This window comes from Nomascus leucogenys, chromosome 18 (genome assembly GCF_006542625.1).
Source record: "Nomascus leucogenys isolate Asia chromosome 18, Asia_NLE_v1, whole genome shotgun sequence".
Classification (NCBI taxonomy): Eukaryota; Metazoa; Chordata; class Mammalia; order Primates; family Hylobatidae; genus Nomascus; species Nomascus leucogenys.
This window is the reverse complement of record NC_044398.1, coordinates 18,813,027-18,830,641: the sequence shown is the minus strand read 5'-3', so window position 1 is coordinate 18,830,641 and position 17,615 is coordinate 18,813,027. Positions and strand designations below refer to the sequence as shown.

At 41.4% G+C, this 17,615-nt stretch overlaps 1 protein-coding gene and 1 non-coding gene across 7 annotated transcripts in view; one reads left to right on the top strand and one right to left on the bottom strand.

Annotated features, from left to right (window-relative positions):
- Positions 1-15,687, bottom strand: part of DDX50 (DExD-box helicase 50) — a 47,419-nt gene extending 31,732 nt beyond the window's left edge. For 2 of the 6 annotated variants that reach the window (XM_003258197.2, XM_030799156.1), the window contains exons 1-7: positions 15,480-15,687; positions 10,089-10,385; positions 6,397-6,472; positions 5,542-5,720; positions 3,527-3,644; positions 3,230-3,415; positions 2,606-2,751 (exon numbers count right to left, since the gene is read on the bottom strand). In XM_003258197.2, coding sequence (XP_003258245.1) covers positions 2,606-2,751; positions 3,230-3,415; positions 3,527-3,644; positions 5,542-5,720; positions 6,397-6,472; positions 10,089-10,385; positions 15,480-15,566 — 1,089 coding nt within the window. In that variant the 5' untranslated portion in view covers positions 15,567-15,687. Of the gene's footprint in view, positions 1-2,605; positions 2,752-3,229; positions 3,416-3,526; positions 3,645-5,541; positions 5,721-6,396; positions 6,473-10,088; positions 10,386-10,756; positions 11,165-14,517; positions 14,898-15,479 lie in introns of those variants that run through there. The other 4 variants (XM_030799160.1, XM_030799157.1, XM_030799161.1 and 1 more) reach the window with 4 other exon arrangements.
- On the top strand, positions 5,040-5,146 carry LOC115831414. The gene has a single exon (XR_004026913.1). It is a non-coding gene; the product is annotated as a U6 spliceosomal RNA (small nuclear RNA).
- Positions 15,688-17,615: the final 1,928 nt, after the last annotated feature.

Below are 17,615 nucleotides of genomic sequence, written 5' to 3'. Positions count from 1 at the left end.
GGAGGCTGAGGCAGGAGGAATCACTTGAACCAGGGAGGTGGAGGTTGCAGTGTGCTGAGATCACACCACTGCACTCCAGCCTGGGCAACAAGAGTGAAATTCCATCTCAAAAAAAATTACTGTTTTTCTTCTACTGTGATAATGACTGTGGTTTTAAAGAGCCCTTAGTTATCATTTTGGAAATATATTCAATTACTTGAAGATGAAATGATGACTGGGATTGTTTCAAATGCAGGGGTGAAGAAAAGATCATTGTTAAAGACTGGTAATAGGTAATGGGTACATCATGTTCTTTATACTATTCAATCTTTCTATTCAATTTTATATGTTTGAAAATGTCCTTATCAACTGTTTTTTACTATACATTTTACATTCTTACTGCAAAACTTTCAACCATTACAAAATTAAAAAGCTACTTTTTTCTTATTTCTTTTTTTTTTTTTTTTTTTCTTGAGACAGAGTCTCAATCTGTTGCCCAGGCTGGAGTGCAGTGGTGCAATCTCAGCTCACCGCAACTACCACCTCCTGGGTTCAAGCAATTCTCCTGCCTCAGCCTGCCAAGCAGTTGGGACTACAGGCGTGCGCAACCATGCCCAGCCAATTTTTGTATTTTTAGTAGAGACAGGGTTTCACTATGTTGGCCAGGCTGGTCTCAAACTCCTGACCTCACGATCCACCCACTTCGGCCTCCCAGAGTGCTGGGATTACAGGCATGAGCTACCATGCCCGGCCCACAAAGCTTCTTTTTACCATCCAGCACACCCCTTCCCAGAAATAATCATTATTTGATGTTTATTCTTTCAACCTGTGTTTGTATATTTACATAACTGCCTGAGGAATCCATTTAGCACTATTAGTGTATTTTTTTAAATAGTGTAATTTTTGTATGCATCATTGTATAATTTGGTTTTTATCACTAATTGTTTTTAACCACTGCATTACATTCTGCAGATACTACTATTCACTTAGTCACTTAGTCTTTCCTACATACACATATATATGCATCTATTAAATAGAAAGATGACATGTTACCTAGTTTCCTGTCATAAATACTGTAAATATTACCTTTAGTTCTTTTTTTTTTTTCTTTTTGAGATGTTGTCTCACTCTGTCTCCAGACTGGAGTGCAGTGGCGCGATCTCGGCTCACTGCAAGCTCCGCCTCCTGGGTTCAAGCAATTCTCCTGCCTTAGCCTCCTAAGTAGCTGGGATTACAGGTGTGCGTCACCACACCCAGCTAATTTTTGTATTTTTAGTAGAGACAAGGTATCGCCATGTTGGCCAGGATGGTCTCGATCTCCTGACCTCGTGATCTGCCCACCTCGGCCTCCCAAAGCATTGGGATTACAGGTGTGATCCACCGCACACAGCCTTTTTTTTCATTTTTTTTTTTTGAGACGGAGTCTCACTCTGTCACCCAAGCTGGAGTGCAGTGGCGCAATCTCGGCTCACTGCAAGCTCCACCTCCCGGGTTCACGCCATTCTCCTGTCTCAGCCTCCCGAGTAGCCGGAAGTACAGGTGCCCACCACCATGACTGGCTAATTTTTTGTATTTTTAGTAAAAATGGGGTTTCACTGTGTTAGCCAGGATGGTCTCGATCTCCTAACCTCATGATCTGCCTGCCTCAACCTCCCAAAAAGCTGGGATTACAGGCATGAGCCACCACGCCTGGCCCTAATTCCTTTTTTAAACATACCATTGGTTTAACTTTCATGGAGTTAAAATTATAAACCTTTTCCTTTATGGATTCTTCTTCTGACTTCTATGGTGTTTTTTTGTTTTGTTTTTTTTTTGAGACAGGGTCTCTCTCTGTCACCCAGGCTGGAGTACGGCAGCGCAATCTCAGCTTACTGCAACCTCCACCTCCCGGGTTCAAGTGATTCTCATGCCTCAGCCTCCCAAACAGCTGGGACTACAGGGGCCCGCCACCAGGCCGGCTAATTTTTCTATTTTTAGTAGAGACAGGGTTTCACCATATTGGCCAGGCTGGTCTCACACTCCTGACCTCAAGTGATCTGCCCGCCTTGGCCTCCCAAAGTGCTGGGATTACAGGCATGAGCCACCATGCTCAGCCCAACTTCTATGTTAGAAAAGCATTCCCTTTCCTGAAATCAAAAAACTCTTTATTCACCTACGTCTGGTTTAAGTTATTTTACAGCTTAATTTTTTAAATCTTTGAGACATTTTTTTGGTTTGGGGGAATGGGATGAGGATCTAACTTTTTTTCACCTCAGCTTTAACAAATTATCTCCACACTATTCTTTTCTAGTCAATATAAATCTCCTTCTTTGTCATGTTGTAAATATTTTGTTTTTTGTTGTTTTTGTTTTGAGCTGCTTTAAAGAGAGAAAGAAAGAAACACTTCAAAACTGTCTATATGGCTGCTTGTGTGTTTCCTATTAGGACTTGCCTATTCACGTGCTTTTTTTCCCCCTATTTATTCTATTCTGCTACTCAGACTATAAAAATATATAGGTGTCTTACTAAGAGCAGTAAAGGAAGATTAGGCCCGAAGAGGTACCCAAAACTTAAGTTTAGCTTCAACAAATGTCAAAAGTAAATACCAACTAAAAGCTAAAATCTATCATGCTAGAAAGCTACTTACTTCCACAGTAGTTGCAGCCTTTTGAGTCATTTTTCCAACAAGGTCAACCTGTTCATATCTGGATTTCATGTATTTTTTTGCAACTTTGTATACCCACTGTGGGCAAGTTGCAGAAAAAAGTAAAGTCTGAGGATTGTCTTCAGAATCTTAAATAAACAAAAAGAATTCAAATGTTTTCTTAATTTCCCACGATGTAGCCAGCTCTTAAAAATCTCCCCAAGCTTCAAAAAAATAATGAAAAATGTAAAACTTGGAGTGAATTTTTAACACACAGACTTCATTGCAATTATTAAAACTTTCAACTTGCAAAACTGGGGGACAATATGAAGAGAACTGAACCCAAAAGTAAAGTGAGAATTTAAGAAGGAACAATGAACAAAGAAATCAATGAGTTAGTAAATCTAACTATTGACTATAAAAAAAATAGAATAAAGCATAGACAGCTAAGAAAATAGTTAAAATGATGCTATCATACTTTCTTTTTCAAGGACAGAACAGATACCAAATTATTTTAGTTTTGTTAGAACGCAGGGGACGCTGCAATAAAAATTATTAAATAAAAACTCGTTTGCATTTAAGATTGAAGAATAATTACTAATGTGCTTATTTTGAATTAGGATATACCAGTTTTGTAGGATTCGTGAATAATATCTTCAACTTGTTCAGCGAAACCTAGATCTAACATCTGATCCACTTCATCAAGCACAACATGTCGCAGTTTAGAAAGATCCAATCGGCCACTCTGCAGATGGTCTTTGATACGACCAGGTGTTCCAACCAAGATGTCAATACCATTTCGAATATGATTAACTGTGAGAAGAGAGAAATGCCACCAATATGTAAAATTCAAACTTTCACATTATTTATTTAAATATAAGTATCAAATATGTCTTTGCACATCTATCATACATATTTACTCACTTTGGCTTTGATATGATGTTCCACCATAAAAACATGCCACGCTGAGTTTCCTTGTTATATCTTTGAAGTCTTTGGCTACTTGGTTTGCCAGTTCCCTTGTTGGAGCCAAAACAAGTACCTGAGCAAGAGTTTAAAAAACAAAAAGACACTTTTCTAAAGACATATCGAAATTAAAACCGAGAAGACTTTTTTTAGGTGCATTTAAAACCAGGAGTCTCAACATTAATGTCGCAGTATTTAAAGACATATCACAAATAGCAAAAAGAACAGCAGCATATATTTATTATATCCTCCCTTACTTCCTTCATGTCTCTTCAGTGAGGTTCCCAAGCCCATTTTCATATCCCCCTGCCCCTCTTTATCATTTCTCCTCAGCACTTAAACCACCTAAGATACTGATATTTTACTTATTTGCTGATTGTCTATCTCACCCAATAAAATGTAAGCTCCATGAAGGCAGGAATTTATGTCAGGTTGGGTTATTGTATTCCTTACACTTCAAACAGTGCCTGGTACAGTACAGGAAACTCAAAAATGTTTGTTAAACGAATGAATGTTCACCATGTGCTAGGAACTAATGTTTTACAGGAATTATCTAATTTGCTTCTCATAAAAACCCATGAGTGGCATTATTACACCATTTTCATAAATGAGAGACTTGTGTCTCAGAGAATTAAAGTCTTGCCCAAAATCAAACACCTAGAAATGGCGGAGCTGGAATCTCCAGTAACATCTTTCTAATACAAAAGCTTTTTAAGGCAGCTTTGGGGCCAGGTGTGGAGGCTCACACCTGTAATCCCAACACCTTGGGAGGCCAAGGTGGAAGGATCACTTGAGGCCAGGAGTTCAAAACCAGCCTGGACTACATAATGAGACCCCAAAATATAAAAAATTAGCCAAGGGTGGTGGCACCTGCCTGCAGTCCTACCTACTGGACAGCCTGAGAGGAAGAGAGAATTGCTTGAGCCCAGGAGTTCGTGGTTACAATGAGCCATGATTACCCCACTGTACTCCATCCTGGGCAACAGAGTGAGACCCTGTCTTTTTAAAAAAAAAAAAAAAAAAAAAAAAAAAAGCAGTGTTGAGATTATATCCTATGTCCTATTTCAGTCTTTTCCTAATTTCACCCCAAAAACATAACTCTTCAAAAATATTTATCCTGTAAGTCAACACAGCCAACCTGATTTGGGATAGCTGATCCAAGACTATTATGATTTAATTATATTTACTTATGTATGTTAATTTGCTCTTATAACACCACTCAGGAGTCTTACAAAGAACAAATTACTTTTAGTCATACAGCTGTTCATATTATGATGCTGACTTTTTTCTTCACTTTTACAAATCTTAAGTGCACACAGCTTTTTAGGTCAAATTTTAGGCTTACATTTTACTAGTCCCCTCTGTTGGTTGATTTTACATTTATAAAATAAGACAGATGTCTAGTATGCCAATAATATATAAACTAGCAATATCATTTCTATAATACTCTTCTTAAAAAGTCCATCTATGTGTGCTCACTTCAGCAGCACATACACTAAAATTGGAATGACACAGAGAAGATTAGCATGACCCCTGCACAAGGATGACATGAAAATTCATGACGCATTCCATACTAAAGGGAAAAAAAGGCAACACTGAAATAAATGATGCTGAACATTTACTGAATGACAAATAAATGAACACCTCTTTACAAAATTCATTTGTTTAAAAGCAAACGTCAGGACTGAAGAAAAGGGTCAACTAAATATATAAACTGTAAATAAGATATACTGGCTTTATAACTCATGAAATTATCAAAGACATCTATGGATCCATGCACATCATATTCATATGCAAAAACTACTTCACTTTAACTTTGCTTGAAATTTCTTTTTGTGAAAAAAACATCTTTTTGCTTTATGCCACAGTGCTAACTTTTCTATCTTGGGGGTACTAGAACTTAGGATTCGTGTAACTTTCTTTCCCTTTCTGTTAGAGTAACGTTTAAAGCTTTTACCCCCTATAATGATTACCTTTGGTGAGCGGCTTTTTTTAATTGTTTCTTGATTTCTTTGGAGTCTTTCAATTAAGGGGATGGCAAAAGAGAATGTCTTTCCTGTTCCTGTCCGTGCTTGAGCTATTAAATCTTTTCCTTCATATACAGGACCAAAGGTCTTAACTTGAATAGGAAAAAGATATGTTACCCCTCGACCTGTAAAATGAGATTTAATTAAAATACTTCTTTACAACTAGCATTAGGAAAAAATATATTCATTTGAAAATGACAATCATGATTCTTCTATGTCTGCCTAAAGACATACCACCTGGTGACACACTTATTCCTACCACAAACAAGAATTACTAAAAAATTAGTCTAAACTTTTGACAAATGCATATAAATCTTAAAGCTAAAAATAAGTCAGAATATTGAAAAGGATGATGTAAAAGTAAGTGCAATTAAAGAAGAGCTACTTTTCTATGCTTTTTATGTTTTCCTTTTGGTCAGAAAAGGCACAGGAGTTTTACAAAATCTAGTGATAGATTTTTAATTGCATATCCATTAAAACTGCATACCTTTGGGCCAGCCGTGGTGGCTCACGCCTGTAATCCCAGCACTTTGGTAACCCAACGCGGACAGATCACGAGGGCAGGAGTTTGAGACCAGCCTGACCAACATAGTGAAACCACGTCTCTATTAAAAATATGAAACTTAGCCGGGCATGGTGGCGCGCACCTGTAATCCCAACTACTCAGCAGGCTGAGGTAGGAGAATCGCTTGAACCCAGGAGGCGGAGGTTGCAGTGAGCCAAGGTTGCACCACTGCACTCCAGCCTGGGTGACAGAGCAAGGCTCCATCTCAAAACAACAACAACAACAAAACTGCATACCTTTCAGAAGCTTTATAGTCTCTTCAGAAATAGGAAAATTGGAGAAGGCTCCTTCTTTCTGTTCACGTGTTAAGGTCTGTAAAAATGAAATCAATGGCCTAAATAATATAATTTATACTCAACTCTTCCTCATTTACTGTTTTTAATTTTGTACAGATTAACTTACAAGGAAAATTAGTGGAACATTCTTTTTTTTTTGAGACAAGGTCCCACTCTGTTGCCCAGGTTGGAGTGCAGTGGCACCATCACAGCCCACTATGGCCTCAACCTCCGGGCTCAAATCCTACCCACCTCAGCCTCCCAAGCAGCTAGGACCACAGGCGTATGCCACCATGCTCACTTAGTTTTTTATTTTTTGTAGAGACAGGGTCTCACCATGTTACCCAGGCTGGTCTTAAACTCCTGGCCTCAAGAGATCCTCTTGGCCAGGCACGGTGGCTCATGCCCGTAATCCCAACACTTTGGGAGGCCAAGGCAGGTGGATCACCTGAGGTCAGGAGTTCAAGACCAGCCTGACCAACATGGAGAAACCCTGTCTCTACTAAGAATACAAAATTAGCCAGGCGTGGTGGCACATGCCTGTAATCCCAGCTCCTCGGGAGGCTGAGGCAGGAGAATCGCTTGAACCCAGGAGGCGGAGGTTGTAGTGAGCTGAGATTGCGCCATTGCACTCCTGCCGGGGCAACAAGAGCAAAACTCCATCTCAAAAGAACAAGAAAAAAAAAGATCCTCCCGCCTTGGCCTCCAAACTGCTGGGATTACAAGCATAAACCACTATGCCCGGCCAAAAAGGTTATTTATTAATCTAAATCATACAGATGTAGACAAAATTATAAAGATTAATACAAACCTATAAACTAAGCTAAAAGAAATTATATAATGAGGTGTGTAAAGTTTTACTGAAAATAAGTTAAAATTTTATTCTACAGCTTTTGAAAGCTTTTTTAGGTTGCTAATACAAGAGAAAGTTACTGTAAGCTTGAAGATTTCTTTAACATATATACAAGTTAGCATGACATTATCATTTAACATTTATTGAAAACTTTGTATACTAATGTGTACATAGAACAAAAACAGTATGTCTACCCAGTAAGCTTTATTGTTCATGTGTTTAAAAAAAAACACACACTAACAATTTTCAAACTTGGAATTAGATAAAAAATAATTTCAAGGCCGGGCGCGGTGGCTCAGGCCGGTAATCCCAGCACTTTGGGAGGCCGAGGCAGGTGGATCACGAGGTCAGGAGATTGAGACCATCCTGGCTAACATGGCGAAACCCTGTCTCTACTAAAAACACAAAAAATTAGCCGGGCGTGGTGGCAGGCACCTGTAGTCCCAGCTACTGGGGAGGCTGAGGCAGAAGAATGGCGTGAACCTGGGAGGCGGAGCTTGCAGTGAGCCGAGATTGCACCACTGCACTCCAGCCTGGGCGACAGAGCGAGACTCCGTCTCAAAAAAAATAAAAAAATAAAAATAAATAAAAATAATTCCAAATTCAAATGGCATGCCATTTAAACAAACCTCAATGCTGCTGTTACCTTTTTATGATAAAAAAAAAAATTATAAAAATAATACACTGTTGGCCAGGCGTGGTGGCTCATGCCTGTAATTCCAGCACTTTGGGAGGCCAAGGTGGTAGGATCACTTAAGTCCAGGAGTTCAAGACTAGCCTGGGCAATACAGTGAGACCCCATCTCTATAAAAAACAAACAAACAAACAAAAAATAAATAATACACTGTCATTGTAGAAACTTTTGAAACTGGCAGGGCCCAGTGGTTTATGTCTGTAATCCTAGCACTTTGGGAGGCCAAGGCAGGGATCACTTGAGCCCAGGAGTTCAAGACCAGTCTGGACAACACAGTGAATGAAACACCATCTCTCCTAAAAATACACAAATTAGCCAGGCGTGATGGTACACGCCTATAGTCTCAGCTACTCAGGAGGCTGAGGTGAGAGGATCACCTGAGCCCAGGGAGGATGAGGCTGCAGTGAGCCATGATTGCACCACTGCACTCCATCCTAGGTGACAGAGTGAGACCTCATCTCAAAAAAAAAAAAAAAGGAAACTTTAAAAACTACAGAGGAAACAGAAACAAATTTAAAAATTATTTATAATCCACTCAGCTAAAGCCACATTTGAAACATACTCCTCTAATCTTCACTCTATGCACATAAAATTTTTAAAATAGAAATAAAATCACACTGTATATACCATTTTCTAACCTTTTTTTTTTTGAGATGGAGTTTCGCTCTTGTTGCCCACGCTGGAGTGCAATGGTGCCATCTCGGCTGACTGCAACCTCCATTTCCCAAGTTCAAGCGATTCTCCTGCCTCAGCCTCCCAAGTAGCTGGGATTACAGGCATGTGCAACCACACCCAACAAATTTTTTTGTATTTAGTAGAGGCAGGTTTCACCATGTCGGTTAGGCTGGTCTTGGAACTCCTGACCTCAGGTGATCCACCTGCCTCAGCCTCCCAAAGGGCTGGGATTACAGGCGTGAGCCACCGCGCCCAGCCTATTTTTTTCTTTTAACAAGATAAAATGACTACCTTTTCTATTGTATACCCTTTGGGATAGCTGTATTCTATTACACAGCTATAGTATGTTTTGTTTAAACCAACTGTCTACTATCAGACATTTAGGATGTTTACATATTTTGCTATTATCAACAACATTACTATGATAAGAGTACTTATTCATACAGCTCTGCACACCTCTTCATCATCTCCTTAGGATAAATTCCTTTAAGTAGAATTCCTAAACTCTCATGTCATCTAAACAAAACAATAAACTGTTAAACCTATTATAATACAGATTTTACCAGGCAAAATCCCACCAAAGTGAGAAGCAAGCTATACATTCCACTGCTAGCAATACAGATTTAAAGGACCTTATTTAGATCAACAAATACATGTGCTTCCTGCCAAACAGCAAATTCACAAATTAAAAAAAAAAAGCCATAAGACAAGGATTCAACATCTTTTCCCAATGCTCCCCAAAGATTATGCATTAAGCTCAAATATATATGAATATCAGCAATTATCATAAAGAATATAAAGAATTACTAATTATTGGCCCAATGTGGTGGCTCACACCTGTAATCCCAGCACTTTGGGAAGCCGAGACAGGTGGATCACTTTGAGGTCAGGAGTTCAAGTCCAGCCTGACCAACATGGAGAAACACCGTCTCTACTAAAAATACAAAAATTAGCCAGGCATGGTGGTGCGTGCCTGTAATCCCAGCTACTTGAGAGGCTGACTCAGGAGAATCGCTTCAACCCAGTAGGCAGAGGTTGCCACGAGCCGAGATTGTGCCATTCCAGTCCAGCCTGAGCAACAGAGCAAGACTCTGACTCAAAAAATAAAAGAAAAAGAAAAAAGAAAGAAAAGAAATTCAAGTAGATAACCGTCAAGCAATTCCGAATAACTTCAGGAACCCAAATGTACAGAAAAGGTTTAAATTTGACTATTTCTCCCACCTCACCCCAAGAAAAAGGCTATACAATGAAATAAACAAGGGACAAAGGAAAAAACGCTCAGGCTTCACCTGTACAGACTCTCTAGTGCAACTAAGAGTACTAGACACTAATCAAGAAATATTATAGAATCAATTCTAATTAGCCTAAAAAAATTCAAATCAACCTATAGTTCAATAATAATGTCAAATGCAAAATAAAAAGCTTCCATACCTCCTCTAGTTTATTATCACTTGATTTATGAGTAGAAGTATCTAAGGATGATACTCGCTTTGATTTTTTTTCATATTCATCAATATCTCCATTTGGTAGATCTTTTCTTCTTGACTTATGAGATTTGGAGAATTCATCTGAAAGTCTATTAAATCCTTCTTCAGTGTCTCCATTTAGCTTCTCTTTCATTTTAGTTTTTTTGGCCTTGGGAGCATCCAGGTCATCTGTAACACCATTTTCTCTTGTTTCTGATTTCTCATCCGAGTCATAATGGTGCCTTGACTTTCTTCTGTCACTCTGTGAACAAACAAAGAAGCAATGACAAGATGGTCAGAGGTTTTCTTTTAAGACTCTAGAGAAGTTAGAGTATGACTCCCCCACCAGTTCAGCTCAATCTACAGTTACTTTGAAAACCTACCTGGTAGAAATCAAGACTGGTTACTAATGCCAAGCTCTAAGCCTCAACTGTTGCTATCTTTCTCATCCCCTTCCTAGCATTCTCAAGACTCAGCCTCTAGCCCCTCTCTAATCCCATCATAAGATTTAAGGAAAATTAAAACGGTTTCTCCTTGAGGAAAGAAAGACAACCCCAGAATTATCAATTACTAAACAAGCAAAAACTTCGAACATTTCCAAGAGAAAAAAATTAATACTTATTGAATACCTACCCAGCACTGTGTAATGTGTTTTCAGCTTATCTTGTTTAAATCTTCATAACAACCCTATAAGGGAAGTACAGGTCCATAATCCCTTATCCGAAATTGCGATATCCATAAAGCTCTGAAAACCGAAAGTTTTTTTGTAACTTATCTGGAGGCAAAACCTTACCTGAACTCATTTGATGGCAAAATTTAACTTGAACTAATTAATGTGAGGCTCTTTATAGTCTTTATTTATCCCGCTTAGTATGACCACTCATATTTAATATTAAGGTGTTTGATTACAGGTTTTGGGCCCCAAACCCTACCGGGGTGCTACCCTTCTAAAAATCCCCAGAATTCTGAATTCCAAAATACAACTAGTTCCAAGGATTTTGGATAAGGGATAGTGAACCTGTATTACCTTTGCCATTTCATTTATTTATTTTTGAGATAGAGTTTTGCTCTGTCACCCAGGCTGGAGTGCAGTGGCGCAATCTTGGCTCACTGCAGCCTCCGCCTCCCAGGTTCAAGTGATTCTCCTGCCTCAGCCTCCCAAGTAGCTGGGACTACAGGCATACGCCACCATGCCCAGCTAAATTTTTGTATTTTTAGTAGAAACGAGGTTTCGCTCTGTTGGCCAGACTGGTCTCAAACTCCTGACCTCAGGCGATCCACCAGCCTCGGCCTCCCAAAGTGCTGGGATTACAGCCGTGAGCCACTGCGCCCAGCCACCTCTGCAATTTTATACACAAGGAAACAGAAGTTCTAAGAGGTTAAGCAACTTGCCAAAGATCCACATGTGGGATTTCCTGCAGCTATAAGTACTAGAAATTGAATCTAGCACTGCCTGACTTGAAAGTCCATTCTCTTTTCACATTATGCTTCCTCCCTGCACTTTGACAATTCACAGGTTAAAGGAAAACAAAATGAAACTACATAATTCATACAGAAGTCCAACTGTTATACTTCCACAGAAGGACAGTAATCCTGGAATTTTTTTTTTTTTTTTTTTTACGTTTTAAATTTAGTTAATTTTTTTTAAAAAAGCACTATTTTGCAACTTCAATTTTAAAATGTCAAACTAGTGGCCAGTGTTGTGATATTTACAGAACACAATAAATGATATGGGAATTTAGGACTTTAGCCTGGTGGCTAACGCCTATAATCCCAGCACTTTGGGAGGCCGAGGTTGGGTGGATCACCTGAGGTCAGGAGTTCGAGACCAGCCTGGCCAACATGGCAAAACCCCGTCTCTACAAAAATACGAAAATTAGCTGCGCGCTGTGGCACACGCCTGTAATCTCAGCCACTCTCAAAAAAATGAATTACCTGGTCAAATATTCAAAATAGATAGCAGTGATTAGTGATAGTAAAAACTACTACCACCAAAATATTCACCATAACTTACACAACTTTTAGAGTTCTTTCACATATAATTTTCTCATCCATAAAATTGGAATTGCTGTGAGAATTGAACAATATGTTTGAAAATGCTTTGCAGTTACACATTACATCATCTGATCTGCAGTTAACTGCACTAGCCCACATCTTTCCAAACCAATAGGTTCTACAGAAAAATAAGATTATTTATCAATTCAGCCTTGGGGCTTGAATTGCTCCTGGGCCCTGCACTACAGGGAGAAGTTGAAGCAAGGCAAAGGGAGAACTCTCGGTCTAAGCCCAGTAACATCTCAAGGTGATTAAATAAATTATTCCACTTTAGACCCACAATGCTTGGCACTCTCCGTTTACTTGGTTTCAGTTACACTTTATATTCCCTTCTTACCTCTATCTTCTTACCTCTACCACATATTTTCTTCAGTGGTTCCTCTCCTTCTTCCTCCAGTGGACGCTCCTTGAATATCTGTTCTCTATGTTCACTTTTATTACTATTTTCATGGCTCAGTACGTACTTCCAGACTCCCTTCCTCACCTACATTCTGATTCTAAGAATCTAAGGACCAGCTCCGTATCTCAACACATCCGAACCAAAGTTATCCTCACCTCAATACCAGAACACTATTCGTTTCAGGTTTTTGTTTTTTTTTTTGAGACAGGTCTTACTCTGTCTCCCAGGCTGGAGTGCAGTGGCTCAACCATGGTTCCCTGTAGCCTCAACCTCCCTGACTCAAGTGATCCTCCCACCTCAGCCTCCTGAGTAGCTGAGTCTACAGGCACTAGCTACAATGGCTGGCTAATTTTTTTTTTTCTTGAGACGGGGTTTCGCTCTTGTTGCCCAGATTGGAGTGCAATGGCGTGATCTTGGCTCACTGCAACCTCTGCCTCCTGGGTTCAAGCAATTCTCCTGCCTTAGCATCCCAAGTAGCTGGGATTACAGGCGCCTGCCACCACGCCCAGCTAATTTTTTTTTTTTTTTTTTTGAGACGGAGTCTTGCTCTGTCGCCCAGGCTGGAGTGCAATGGTGCGATCTCGGCTCACTGAAACCTCTGCCTCCCGGGTTCAAGCGATTCCTGTACCTCAGCCTCCCGAGTAGCTGGGATTACAGGCATGCACCACCACACTCGACTAATTTTTGGGTTTTTTTTTTTGTAAGTGGAGTCTCGCCGTGTCACCCAGGCTGCAGTGCAGTGGCGCGATTTTGGCTCACTGCAACCTCAGCCTCCCGGGTTCATGCGATTCTCTTGCCTTAGCCTCCTGAGTAGCTGGGATTACAGGCATGCGCCACCATGCCCAGCTAATTTTTGTATTTTTAGTAGAGACGGAGTTTCACCATGTTCGCCGGAATGGTCTCCATCTCCTGACCTCATGATCCACTCGCCTCAGCCTCCCAAAGTGCTGGGATTACAGCAGTAAGCCACCATGCCCGGCCTAATTTTTATATTTTTAGTAGAGACTGGATTTCACCATGTTGGCCAGGCTGGTCTTGAACTCCTGACCTCAGGTGATCTGCCTGCCTCAGCCTCCCAGAGTGCTGGGATTACAGGCGTGAGCCACCGCACCCAGCTAATTTTTTCATTTTTTGTAGAGACAGGGTTTCTACAAAACTCTACCTAAACTTCTGGGCTCAAGCAATCTTCCCATCTCAGCGTCCCAAAGTGCTAGGATTATAGGCATGAGCCACTGCAGCTAGCCACCAGACCAGTATTCTAATGCTCTATTTATTTTAGTTGGTATTCCAATCCATTTCCAAATCTCTGGTTATCTTTCATAGTTAAAGGGCAGTCAACATGTATTTCTGGAGAATTTACAATGCAAAAGCCACCAATTTACAACAACATAGTGAAACATAAGGATGGACAAAGATTTGGTCATTTTCCTCAAGAACTTTTGGGAAATATGTGGGATACATACAGGAAAAATGAACTAGTTTTACATAGAAATGCATAACAAATGTCAATCAAATGATAAAGATAGCCACTGAAACTAGATAACGGTACATTCGGGTTATCAGGAAAGACATAAACTAGGCCTTGACAGGTGGACAGGATTGGGATGCAAAAGACAAGGATTTCAAAAGAAGCCTTTTTAAAAATACCTGCTTGGTTTTCTGCTTACACTCTAGGTACCTTCAGTAGTCAAACTCACAGAGCGAAAGTAGAATGGTAGTTGCCGGGAGTGGAAGGAGAGAGGAATGAGAAGTGAGTGTTTAATGGGCACAGAGTTTCAGTCTGGGACAATGAAAAGTTCTGGAGATGGATGGTGGTGACAGCTGCAAAACGATGTAAATATACTTAATGTCACAGAGCTATTACTTAAAAATGGTTAAAATGATAAATGTTATGTATATTTTAGCACAATAAAAGTGTTAGCTGGAATGGCAAGTTTACCTTAGTGATAAGGTCAGAGAGGTAGATTCTGCTTTCTAAGGCTATACAAAATAAGTCTCATTCTTTTGTTGAATGTCAGCCTTCGAATACTGCCACCTCAGCCTCTTCAGCTGATTTCTTTTTTCCAGGTCAAATGTCTCCAGTAATAATTTTACCTGGGCATTTTTCAGCACCTTGTGATCCTCTGAGTGTTTCGGGATGTTTTTTCTTTTCCTTTTTTTTTTTTTTTTTTTTTTTTTTGGAGGGCAAGGGGGTGGGAGGAGGAAAGACTACAACTCCTCTACAGGCTCCTTGAGAGCAGAGACCATTTCTTTACTTATTTAGTTTAACCTCCTTGGTGCTCAGCAAAGAGTATGGTACAAATTAGGTTCAATAAACACCTGCGGATTGAATGAAAATACTGACAATAAATACTGCATTAATAATGCAACCCACACGATCTCCATCACTGACAAATCCTGGCAAGGCTCAGTGACACTTTTCCTTAAGACTCTATAGACTAGTTATTGAGGTTTGTAAACCTAAGATCGCTTTCCCCAGGATTCTTGCACAGGGGACAGGCTGACAGAAGCAACACATATTCAAAGCAATCTTTTTTTTTAAATCATCTTCTAACAGGGCCAATGAAAACGAAATGACAAGCATCACTGCTTAAGGAGAGAAAGAACAGATTCCATGGTGATGGGAGCTTGAGTCTGCCCATCTGAGAATCAGGCGCCAACGGGAAGGGCTGAGGGGCCACGCGCGGGGGGAGGCCCAAAGCCCAGGGCCATCTTTCTCCAGGTCGGGAGAGTGGAGGTGGAAACGGTCCCTGAGCGACCTCAGAGGGCCGAGGGCGGCGCGAAGGGAGGCCCTCGGATGCTCTGGCCCGGTTCTGACAGGCCATCATCAGGGACAGACAGTTCCCCTCCCCGCCCAAGCCGGCGCAGCCCAAAAGGAGGCGCGGCCCATGCTCAGCGCACCTTTTGCCTCTCCTTCTTCTGGCTCTCGGACTCCTCCAAGGGTGCTTCCAGCTCCATAATGTCCCCCCAGAGGAGTTTCCCAGGCATTACTGGCCACCGCCGCCTCCCTCCGGGCACGGTGGCCACAACCACCTACGGGCAGCGACAGCGTGAAAGGAAGCGGGGGCAGGGCGGCCGCCCAGCCTTGGGCGTGCGTCACTTCCGGGACACGCACCGCACGGCGGGGAAAAATAATCCCGGATACTCTCGGTTTAAGTCCTTCCATTGCGCCGCAACCTCTCAACCAATGAGTTGTGAGAGACCTCAACGGGCCCACCCTTGTTCTGAAGTGATTGGTTACTAGAGTAAAACCCTGGCCAATCTCCATAAAGGAAGCACGCACTGATTAGCATAAATAGTTCCGTTTATCTTCCCCTCCCCCACTCCGAGCTGGTCTTCTCGGCCCCGCGGAGCTTCTTGGGGGCTTCCCAGTATGCACTGCTAGGGCTGGAGAGCCCTTCAACGGCGGTAGACAGAAACGGCGCGCCGTGGGAGGGTGCGTGGGTAGGCCCGTGCCCAGGCCAGGGGGCAACGCCACGCGCGGCCTCGCCATCTGCCGCCGGAAGCTGAAGCCCTCCATCCCGCCCATTGCGGGGGAGATGTTAACGACCAACGGCTTCGCGCGAGGCCACAGGCCTGGCGTCGGTGGAGAGGGGCTTCGCGCAGTTTGGGGTGGGCCAGATGGGCCGGAGGTGTAGCCAGGAACGGACAGATGTCCGTCCCTGAAGTCTTAGGTTTTAATCGTGAATTGATCCCTGGTTCATTGTGATCCTTCTCACGTTGTCCATTTGACATAAGAAGAAACCCGAGAAAGGAATGTACTTGTCTGAAGTCCCGCAGTCTGTTAGTGGCACAGTCAGGACTAGAGAATTTAGCTCCTGAAGCCGAGACCAGTGCTCTCTCTGCCACATCAACCTGAAAACTTTTGAGTTTTGCACTGTTTTGGGGAAGATGCTCCCATGAAACAACAGAAAAAACCTGAAGAAGCCTCACATTTTCTGCTAGCGAGAAAAGCCAAAATGTCTTCCACAGATTATCTATTTGCAGTGAATAAAAAAGGATTTAATTTTAGTGATGGGGATTAACTGCCCGTGAATCACCACCTTACACAAAACTGAAACCTTTGACAATACAAAGGGTAACTTCCTTAGTGTTTCTATACCTTTGCTTACTATCACCGAGGCTAGTTGGCTTTTCACAGCCATTTCTTCATGATCCTTGCGACCCAGCTACTCTACCCAATGGAGACACAGGGCTACTCTCACAAACCACTTGATAACGTCTAGCACATCAGCCTGAAAACCTAAGCATCAAACTGTGTCCTAGCAAAATTACCAGTTGTTACATGTCGTGGAGTTTGGGAATTGGTCCTGAATAGCTGGAACCACAAATGTTAAATCTGTGATTGCTTCAAGCCTTCTACATAACTACGGCTTGGCCTGAAGGCAAGGGCTATATGTTTGCATGTAACTTTATGGATTCAATACTCAGAAACACAAGGAGTGTTCAGCTATTGATGACGCAGAAATCCACCGCTCTTCCTAGGTTATGTGAATAGCTATGCATCTCTAGATCTGTGGTTTTCTACATCCTTTTGTCCTAATCCCTCAGTCCACTCCCAATTCTACCATAGTAGGGTCTTTATAGCCCTACAACAGGGTATGATGATGTGCATAAAAACACAGTGTAGATATGGCTAAGAATGCCGCACGTAAAATTGGGATAAAAGGAACAGATGTTATTGTCTTGTGGTTGAAGGTTAATAACAGATGAAGTAAAAGTTGAGCTCCTGAGCACTCTTTGGCATTCATTTGTATGTCAGAGGTCCTAGGAGCGGGCCTGAAAAAAAGAAAGGAGTAGACTGTTCAAATCTCCCTATTCAAGTGATTAACAAGTATACGAGTATTTTAGAATGACCTTCTGTGATTTGCAACACTACAGACTCTGCCTTTCTAAGCCCTAAATTCACTGAACCAAATCTCTGGCTGCTGTCTGTGTCAGATGGAAAGGGCAAGTATAAACTGATGTGTCAGTAAATTGACCAAGGAGTGGCTTAGCTGGAAAAAATATGTACCACATTACACATGTGTTCTCCAG